Source organism: Falco naumanni, chromosome 6 (assembly GCF_017639655.2).
Source record: "Falco naumanni isolate bFalNau1 chromosome 6, bFalNau1.pat, whole genome shotgun sequence".
Taxonomy (NCBI): domain Eukaryota; kingdom Metazoa; phylum Chordata; class Aves; order Falconiformes; family Falconidae; genus Falco; species Falco naumanni.
The window spans coordinates 56,458,584-56,469,462 of NC_054059.1; the positions used below are offsets into that span (position 1 = coordinate 56,458,584).

A 10,879-nucleotide genomic window follows, 5' to 3' on the forward strand; every position below is an offset into this window, starting at 1 on the left:
TTATTTCAGCTCTCATTCAGCTGAAAGCTGAATATATCTGCATCTACAGTGAAGCCTGGTGAAACAGGTAGTGCAGCTTGTTCATATGAGGGGCACTTTGCTTTTCTCATTCACTTAGAGAAAAAATATTACTCTAATTTAAGGACTTAAAACCTTTCTTTTCTGGCTGATGCTCATCCCACAATATGCCCAAAAAAGACTGCTATTTTGTGGCTGGAAGAAAAGGAGCATACTTTTTATACACTGATAATTATTTAGAGTTTGAAAAGTTGCGTCTCTTCAGAACCTTCCTTATGAATCAGGCCTGGCAGTACTTGTATCACTTAAAAGTGGGGTGCTAGGTATAAACCCTACAAAGCTGAGATAGGCAACTGCCTTCTTGATGACCTCCAGCAGAGCTGGGCTCCTAGACTGCCCTCACAGAAACTGTCTGCCGGGTATAAAACCTGGGGGAGTTGATACAAAACACCAAAGACAGAAACATGCCTGAAACACTTGTCTTCTGCATGACCTCATGTCCACAATTGTGGATGGAAAAGTCTGAAATTAGGATTTAGGCCATTAAACTCACCTCTTCTGCTTTGGCGCCTGAAAGCAGTCAGTGGCAGTACCCACTCAGGACATGAGAGAAGAAGAGTGGGTCGCCCCTTCTGCAAGGAGGCCTGTTTTTCTCAGGATTCATGAGTTTTGCAGAGCAGATGGGGTTGCTCAGGTTTGGTCAGAAATAGAGTTGAGATGGGTTTGATCCAAATCAAGTCCTTCTGCCAGGCCAGAATAGCAAACATGAGCACATGTAAAAAATATTCAAGTAAAAATTTCTGTGGAACTAGTTAACTGTGTTCTGTTTCCTCCCTACTGTTCTTCAGTCATCAAGAACAAAAATGCCTGACCAGCCTGACTAATTTGCATTGCTTAATTTCAGCTTTGTAGCATAAAAGGAGAAATGTCAGAGAAGCATCTTTCCTAAATTGGATCTTTTTATGAATAACCGTTGTTCAAGAGTTTTGTTGGGTTTGTGCTGATGGAAATTAAACCACATGAAAGTGTTGTTTGCCCTTAAATATAGAGAAGAAAGAGGAAAAAGACAAAGAAATACACACAGTATTCTGTGAAAGTAAAATGTCTTTTTTTTTTTTTTTTACTGGACAAATGAAGTATAATTCTTCTCCCTTCAGAAACGGTTTAGAAAAAGGTATGTTTATATGTTTTACATGTATTTTTAAACACCTAAATAAGTTTTCACACTCTAGAATCTCAGCTGAAGGAACAATCAGTTTATCAGTGGGCTTAATAAGAGCAAAGGCTGCATGAGACGTACAGAAGCCACAGAGGAAACACAAGCAAAGTCTGATGTCACTCAAATGCCATTTCTTTCCAGAGGTCTGTTAACAATTGTTAGACTGAAGAAAATCATCATTACTGGATCTGTCTACAGTGTTATTTTTAATTTGAATGAAGCTTGTACAGATGATACTACAGTTGATTAATTTTACCGATATTGAACCTGTTTCATTAATATGCATGTTGACTGAATAACTGCCTATGAACCTTCTAAAATGTGCTTCTAATCACATCAGCGTTAAATATTAACTAGGAACCTGACTATATCATTCAGTCACGTTCTCTTTTTCCTAGCTTATCATTACATGTGTGTCGATAGGAGCCGTAATTTTTTGCCAATAATTTCATTTATCATAAATAAACACATTTCTTATGATTGTTCCTTACTTAGCTGAATGTAGCAGTACTTCCACCATGCAGTTAGGTGAAAGCAATATTCACTGGAGGGTAGGTTTGGGAGCATGGCTTCTAGTAAACATTTTGCCTCGGGGATTTTGTGCTATCTTTTCTTTCTCTTTTTTCTCTTCAGGGAATATTTGTCCTAGGATTGCCGTATGCTCTTCTCCACAGTGGATACAGTGGCCTATTTCTTATTATCTTGGCTGCAGCATTATGCTGTTACACAGGCAAAATTCTAATTGCTTGCCTGTATGAAGAAAATGAAGATGGACAGCTTATAAGAGTGAGACATACATATGAAGATATTGCGAATGCCTGCTGCAAAAAACTATCTCCCAGACTAGGTGGCATCATTGTCAACATGACCCAAGTGATGGAACTGATCATGACATGTGTTTTGTACCTGGTTGTTAGTGGGAACTTGCTGTCACATAGTTTTCCATATGTACTAGTGACTGAGAAAACTTGGTCTGTAATTGCATTTGTTATACTGCTGCCTTGTGTATTTATCAAGACTCTCAAAATTGTTTCCAAACTCAGCCAGCTTTGCTCCTTGGTCCATTTCATTATCATCCTTGTAGTGATGACTTACTGTCTCACGCAAATGCATCAGTGGTCCTGGGCAAAATTCAGACTCTCCATTGAGTTTGAGGACTTCTTAGTCTCCGTAGGGGTGATCATTTTCAGTTACACTTCGCAAATATTTCTTCCCACACTTGAAGGTAACATGAAAAACCCAGGGGAATTTAGGTGTATGATGAATTGGACTCACTTTTTTGCTTGTGTCTTGAAAACAACCTTTGCACTGACTGCATTCTTGACCTGGGGTGAAGAGACAAAGGAAGTTATTACTGACAACCTGCCATCATTTCTTGAAACCCTAGTGAATTTGTGTCTCTTAACCAAGGCTCTTCTTTCTTACCCTTTGCCCTTTTTTGCAGCCACAGAAATTGTGTATGCTTGTATTTCTAGAGGCAACCATTCTAATTACACATCTCCACTGTTTGCTCTGGGTGTAAGAGGCTCATTTCTCTTGTTAACTCTGCTGATGGCCATGTTCATACCACATTTTGCCTTGTTGATGGGTTTCACAGGCAGTATAACAGGTGCTGCTATGACTTTTCTTCTTCCTTCTCTCTTCCATTTAAAACTGAAATGGAAAAAACTATCCTTCTTAGAGATATGTGCAGATATCTCTGTTTTTATTTTGGGTTTCCTTTGTAGTCTTGCAGGCATAGTTTGCTCAATAAAAGGGCTGCTCGAGGTATTTGGAGGAGTGTAAAAATATTTCCTAAAAGCCAAATAAGGCCCAAATCTTATAAACATTTTACCCCTTTAGTAAGTATATAACAGATTTTGTCACTAGGTAACATTAAGCATATGCTTAAATATTTGCAGGATTAGGGTTTCAACTGTAAAAATATGTGACTCTAAGCAAATTGGAAAATAACCTTTATAGCCAAAAAGTACAAAATTATCCTTATTTAAAATGTTGAGAGAAAAAGTGTTAGAGATGGTTTAGCATGAAAGTAATTTGAAACTAATCCTATATGGTTTTGTTCATACATGACATGCACATCCTAAAATGGTTACTGCAAGTGATTCCACCAACTTAACCAGAATTTCTCACGGGGTTAGGTGCTGTTCAGCCTCAAAGGTATCAAATCTAGCTTACAGGATATGGTAGAGTTTGAGAGAGCTATCATTGCAAAGGGATGAAATGTAATCTCACATTATTGGCAGAATGTAATTCAACATGTGAACAGAACAAATCAGTGTATTTCATTATTTATGTAAGTCGAGTTCTACTAGTTGTTTTTTAAATGAGTAGGCCAAAAGAGAACTCAGTTTACAACAGCTTTGAAAGCCTGCTTTTATCATGAGTTCAATTGGGAATATAGTTTGAGTGGAACAGGCATTCTAACAGCTCACAGTCATGGAAAAGGGAATTTGTTCTGAAAGAAGCTATAGCCAATGACTGCAGCATTTCTGCAAGTCTTAATTCCTAAGATTCATGCCTCTGCAATGCAGTTATTCTATTGGTTGGGTTACAAGAAGTCTCACTGGTAACATGAAAAAGTTAATATGCAGTTCACTTTCCCTCTTAGGCAGGAAATTTCTTTGATCTGTGTATTTTATCTGATGATATTAAAAGCTCGATGAAGTAAATCAAGTTCAATAAGCAGACACACAGTTAACTTCCTGTATGACTTGCTAGATCTTTAGCTTTAAAAGATATTGGCTTAATAAAAAGATCAGCTTTGCAATGTATTTCACATTAGTGATAAAACATTGACAAGAAGCAATCTAATCAGAGTACTCTAATGAATACATATCTTATTGTACTAAATCGATGTTATATTAGGTAAAGTAATGATTTGAAAGAAGAAAGTTTACGTTTTTGTAATGAACAATTACACACAAATTCCTACTGTGTCATATGAAAAATTCTTTGCATGTCAACATAAGACTAGATTATAGAGTAAAAAGCCTAGAGGTAACTGCTTGACTAAACAATTTTTCTAGGTAGTACCTTAGCATTAATGCTTCTGTCCTGCATGAGCAACAGTGACCTCTCAAGGCTAATTTGCTGAATGATAAATAACATGCAATTAAGAGAGGAGTTCTGCTAAGCCTTGTATGTCACCCTGTTCCTTTCTTTGTTTCCTAATGTATGTTTGTCATGTGGAATAGTGATGAAAAATGTATTACAACAGATTAATTGTGTAATAACAAAACTATTAAGAAAACTGAGGAAATAACTATTATCTTAGAATTTATATTACTTCTTTGGTACAATGGGTCAAATTCTGCACTCAAATCCACAACAGTTTAATTTATTGATATTAAGGTTTGTACTGGAACAAACAGCAGGCATGCACTTTTTTAAAGAGTCTTTATTTTTATGTAAAATGTCAAAAATACATTACTCATTGAAGTACATGAAAGCTTGTTATTACCCTACGACACAGTCAGAAGGATATTATTACTTGGATGATGTCAATGAAAGGGTATCATTATTTTTTGTGTGGAGAAGTTTCACAGATAAACAAACATGCAAGAACAGTATTTGTTCTATTTAACCTATATAAACATCTGAGGACAGAGGGAGGTTGTCCAAAGAGTTTTGCAAAAGCTCTCAGATACTTAAAAACTTTCCACAAACAATTCACCATTTTTTCCCATCTCCTACTTTTATTTAATTTATTTTCTTTCAAACTCTTCAGAAATTCTTGGGTCTGCCCCAGTGCATTTGCTGTTGAGGAAAGCCTGGAATCAGGATATAGACTTTATTGCATGACAGTTTTAGGGATTCCCTGGCTCATCAGTGTCATTGAGAACTGGCTTCAGCTGGACTTTCTTCTCTCAACCTTTTCAAGAAGCCAATGCCTATTTCTTTCAAGCCAAGGATGGTCATTCCACCCCACAATCATGCTCTCTCACTTATGTAAGATCTTTCCTACAAAGGAAGATGATTCATGCTTAATAAGACATACAGTATTAATGTCCTTATTTAATCATTTACATAATCACAGTTAACATCAGGGAACAGCAAGGACTATGATTAACAATACAACTGTAAATCCACGAAACTGAAAGTCATCCAAGTGCAAGGCCTTGAGAAGTCACTTAGCAGAGGCCACTTGATTAAGAGAGAAAACATAGTTCAAGATTCCTTTTTTGTGGCCAGCACTCAGCAATTTTGAAGTATGTCATTGTTGTGGGACACAAAAGCTGTATGAGCTTCCTTTTAAAGCCATGGCCAGACATCTTCATGAGAAACTATCTTCTGGGGTCAAGATTAATTGAACCTTCCAACTCAGACAGGCAGAGATACACTTACACACCCTACAGTTCAAACCTGAATGTGGTGCTCAGCACATGATAAAGACAAAAATAAATATTCATGATATCAGGCTGACTCACTGGATTTCATTTCCTAAAACAGACAACAGCATATTCTATTAATAACATATATAAAATATTTGAAGTGTCTATATTAGACATTAAAAGATACCATCTATAGAATATGTTCAGAAAACCTAGAAAGGTGGCATTACTATCAATTACAAACCAGGAGGCACTGTATTTATCGGTATAATGACTATTGGGAACTTTTGTCACTAGATTCATACTACCAATTGTTAGAATCACTGAAGGTAGAAAAGTAAAAGACTGGCTAAATATTTATTATGCTGGCCATTCATGGATTATTCATTGTAATATGATAGTATTTTATCAAAATTAATTCTGAAAGCAAACAACCAACAGTAGTGAACATGAAGAAGATGCTAAGGAACAAATTACGTGCTGAAATAAAACATATTCAAACAGTCTTGCTTCATTTATTGTGCCAGCAAAAGTATGAGTAAAGGAAACTGCTTCCTTTCAGCAAGAATATCACAGGCATTGCCCAAAGTGCTTCTTCCATTCTATAGGGATTGTAGCATCAACACCAAACCCTAAATTTCTAGTTTTGACAGTCGGTATGCAGATTTAAGTCAGGTTACTCTAAAATTAAAATGCAGGCTTAACTAAAGTATTTCTTGCAGGTAAACTGAGGAACTTCAAGTGTTTATTTATGAAGGCTTTCAAAAGCTTAATTCTGAAGTTAGTGTGAAAACCTTGCTCTCACTGACTCGGTGGGAGTATAATCATTGACTTCAGGCTTTAACATCTGACCAAGGCTTTAACATCTATAGTCCATTAACAATGCCTAATTTACTTTTACACCAAAGCTTGGCTGTCACTTTAGTTTGTAACTAGAGGGGTTTTTCCACATTATCACATCCTTTCCTTTTTTTCCAGCAGTGAGATAAATGTTTTCCTTGTTGATACTACTAAAATGTTAGAGACATATCAGAAAAGCTATTGGAAGAAGTTCTTGAGGCTGACACTGTTTCATTAACTCTTTGTCCTTGATTATTCACTTAATTTTTATTTTGTGAAGTGAATTCTGAAATACATATACAAAATTCATTTTGCATTAGCTAGTTAGTCTGCATATGTGGTTGTACAAAAATGGAACAAATAAGATGCCCTGCAGACATTTCATTAAATCAATTTTCAATTTTCAGTATTTCTTTTCAGAACTGCAGTGTTTTAAGAAACTGATAGCTGATTTCTAGAAATCATTTATCCATTTCTTCTGCATTATAATTAATTATCTGGATGATGTATTGGTCTTAGAAAATATTTATCTTCCAAAATTGAGTAGAAAAGGAAATGTATCTCAAAAAATATTTTAATGGTATGATGAGATTCAGTTGTCCCAAGAGCTCATGTGTTGGAAAATTTATTGTGTTCTGTAGTAGCTAGCAATTAATTTGAAATACACGGTTTGAAAACTGAAAACCACTGAAGTATTTTTTTCCACTGGTAAAGTATTTGTCAAGCCATTGCCACTTTGAAGTTAACTGTTTTTCATTCTTCCATGGTGTCATTACATTTTTATGTGGTCACCCCTCAATCTGCTATTATATTTGTCTTCACACTGTCTCCTTGAGGGAAGGAGATTCCAGAATCTTCATTTTACAGTTACAAAGCCAATACTCAGAGCATAGATTAACCCAAAAGGGAATCCCAAGGAAGTTCTAGGTTACTACTGTAGCTTAATAACATAGCACACCTTCCTGGTGATCCTGATAGTCAACACTTGGGTTTTTTTCTCTTTCATCCCTCATTTTATCTGCTCTGTTGGTTTGTGCCAGGATAACATGAACATGTATAACACATGCCCGTTACGCAGCTTAAATATTTAACTGAAACCTGCTTTTCCCATGTAACTTTTTCGTCTTTCAAGGTACAAATACAAAGAGATTCAGGTAAATGAAGTAGCTAAATAAGTATATGTAGAGGGAAGAAGCAAGTGATATGAAAGAAAAAAGGCACATTGGAGAGGAATTATAGAGTAAATGCAGCAAAAAGGCAAAAGGGGAGAGGAGGAGAGAAAGTGTGGTGAGGGAGTGGAAGAGGAAAACTGGGAACTAGTAAAATTGAGAAGTTGCCAGCAAGTAAAAAGGAAAAGAAAGATCATAGAAAAGAAAAAGCTCAGAAGGAGAGAAAGGGAAGGCAAAGCAGGGGAAATCATCTGATGTAAGAATAACATTGCCTGTAAACATTTTCCAGTTTTGCACAAGCAGTAATTCAAGCTCCTCTAGTTGATGTAAGTCGATATATTCTGTGCATGAACAGTTTTCATTGCTTTCACTTGCCCAAGCCTCTCATGAATTCAAAACATTTAAAATAAAATCCTTCTCATTTCTCTGGAATTATCACTATGCTTAATGTTTTCTGTTTCCCAAATGAATTTGAAAAAAATGCTAAATATATAATATTATAAACAAATTCTATTTCTCTGCGTATCCTAATCTATTCCTATTTCTAACCTCTCCCACAGCACTGTTTCAAAGATATGCACTGCTCCTAGGCAGTTATTGCCTTGCAGCCCCAAAGCCAGTGCAAAAAGACCTTAAAATGGAGAAAGTCCTCTTACCATGATCACCACAGAGGTGGTGACCTGACCCTCAGGCCAGGGTCAAAGCTACTGTCCCTGCAGAACTCCCAGTCTGGGAATAGTTTAGGATCCACTTAGGTGTCTGTTACCAAATCTGGTTAAACAGGAGCTGGGAAAAGGTAACACTGTACCTTACCTCTCTTGCTCCTCAGGTAACCCAACACGTAAAATGGCAATTTCTACTAGGCTACAATTTAAAGTATCCCTGTGAGCTCCTTCATATGGTAATAGGGACCTAATTAGCCTGTCAGTTCCCCCAAAATCAGGAATGTGTGGGAGCAAGATCCAGTTCCCTCCAGAGAGTATGGAATACACCAGCAGGAGATCAGGCTGCCTTTGGATATAACCTGTGTACTAATCCAAATTCTGCATGGATGCTTCAGAGAAAAGATTTGCTCCAACCTCAAGAGGTTTTACTGCACACTTTCTGTGCTAAAGCACTAATAATGGCATAATGATAAAAGATAAAGGATTTATTAATATCTAATTAAATAAATAAATGCAATAGGAAAAAGGGTGGGCTAAGGAACCTGAGGAACAAATTTGGAATTGACTGGAGAAACAAAGCAGAAGAAGAAAAAAGAAACACTAAGAGTGCAATGGAAAAGAAATTGAAAGGTATAAGGTTAATCTTAATTTCACTCTGTGCAAAACTGAACATAATTTAAATAATAGCTGAAATTTAAGTATTCCATCAAGGTTCTTTTACCTTTGTCTTCTGGCTTCAGCAATAGATTTGAAAGGGACTGAGTTCAATAATTAAGCCTTGCATCAGGTTCTTGTGTCATGGGCTACCATTTAAAATGCTATTTACCCAGAAGGCTCTTGACACCATAAAATTGTTCCTACTCAAAGTGGAAAGCAAAGCAAAAGCAAAACAAAAAAGAAAAGTAATAATTAGCAATGAGTGCAGAGTGTAGTCTACATTAGGCCAGGAACCCAGAGAACACAGGACATAGGGCTACAACAACAGGTTGCTGTATTGTCAGTGCTTTAGCAATGATCATCAGTTGTAATAATAATGTAATGAGCAAAGAGAAGGTGAAGGCAGAAGGATTAAAGGAGAGCACTCAGCACACATAAGCCATGCTACATCTACCAAATTCCCAGTGCAGCTGCTTCAGGGATACTAAGCCTCATGCAGACAGCTGCAACCCCTTGTTGCCATCTGTGGCTCGCATCTCTGGTGCTACTACTCATGACAATCTGCACAGTTGCGAAGGCATAACCCTCCATCAGCAGAAAATATCTGCTCCCACACCTGCTTGCAGGGAGCATGGCTATCACCCAATCCATAGGATACAAGGGCTTTCCTGAGATTTAATCAGTTGTTAACTAATCCTAGGAGTGATGGCTAGAGAGAGGAATGTCTTGCCAGCTGAGGCATCAGATGGGAACCCAATGCAGGCATTAAGTTATCAGTTTTATTAGACAACACTAATCTCATTGGTACAGACTTGCTAATTACACTTCAGGAGAAAGTTTTATTAGGAATGGTGTGATGGGAATCTGAAATGGGTCAAATTTTAAAGGTGGGTCAACATAAAGCAATCAAAATCAAAGCTAGGTCAAGCTTTGTGTGAGTGTTCCCAGAACTCCTGGAGCACCAGTTTCCAAAAGCTGTCTTATTGGAGAGCAGGAACTTAAACAAACAGTGAAGTAGATCACAAACAGATTTATAAGCAAATTTCTCCTCTGTCTCAGATGTCATCAGTGGGTAGACCCATTCCTTCAGTCTCATCCTCAGTCCTGAAAATAAGAGCCTTACTTGGTTGCAACAAATTCCACTGTCTCTCCTTGTTCCCCAGCAAAAAAAATTTCCACCACAGTTAAGACCCAGTGAGATGTCTGCTCCCTGTTCTTGCTGGATATCCCCTCATTCTCTGCTTGTGCTGTTCATCCCTGCCTCTCTCACTTGCATGTCACGTGTGTTTTCAGCAGCTTTCACAAAAGAAACAATTTCCCCAAACCTCCACAGCTGCTCTTAACCTGGTGTAGCAGCCAGGGCAAGGGAAAAGTCAGTGGGCAGCCTTCTCTCCTAGTTCAATGGTGCCAGTTCAATGCGCTGCTTTTACATGATGATCTGCAAACAGCTAACTAAAGTCATAGGCTGCTTAACACAGGTGGTGCATTTGAATTAAAACAAAAAAGAAGTGAATGCTCCCATCTTCTTTCTGATCATATCAGTCGTAGGCCTAAAGTTAATCCTCTAGGAATGGAAGTCATGCAAAATGAGAGAAGTTGCTACCAAATAAAATATATCTGCTTTAGTTATTGCAGGTAAACCCAATCTGAGCTTGATACATTTCACAGTGACTATGTGAATGAAACATGAGACAGACATGTGAGACAATTCAAATCAGTTAAGCATCATGGGGTTTTATGCTTTCAAACTCTGTTAGTCACCCAAACAAACAAACAAACAAAAATCAACATCATGGAAGTCTAATTGTGAATCTTGCCATACAGAGATCTCCAGGCCAGTGTGTAACGCATCAGTGGAGTCAGGAGTACAGCACAGCTATTTTCAGAGCACTGGAGCAGCACCAAACAGAATGAGACAACACAAATTACAGGAGTTTTGAGAGCTGTTAAGGCTATAGATCTCAAAGAGGGAAGGGC

At 37.4% G+C, this 10,879-nt stretch overlaps 1 protein-coding gene across 1 annotated transcript; it reads left to right on the top strand.

The window, feature by feature from the left end:
• Nucleotides 1-1,864: 1,864 nt before the first annotated feature.
• On the top strand, nt 1,865-3,022 carry LOC121090503 (vesicular inhibitory amino acid transporter-like; the record flags this gene model as incomplete). The annotated part of the gene is made up of 1 exon (XM_040599096.1): nt 1,865-3,022. A coding segment is annotated over one exon (1,158 nt), but the record flags the coding sequence as incomplete, so codon positions are not given.
• Between the last annotated feature and the right edge of the window lie 7,857 nt (nt 3,023-10,879).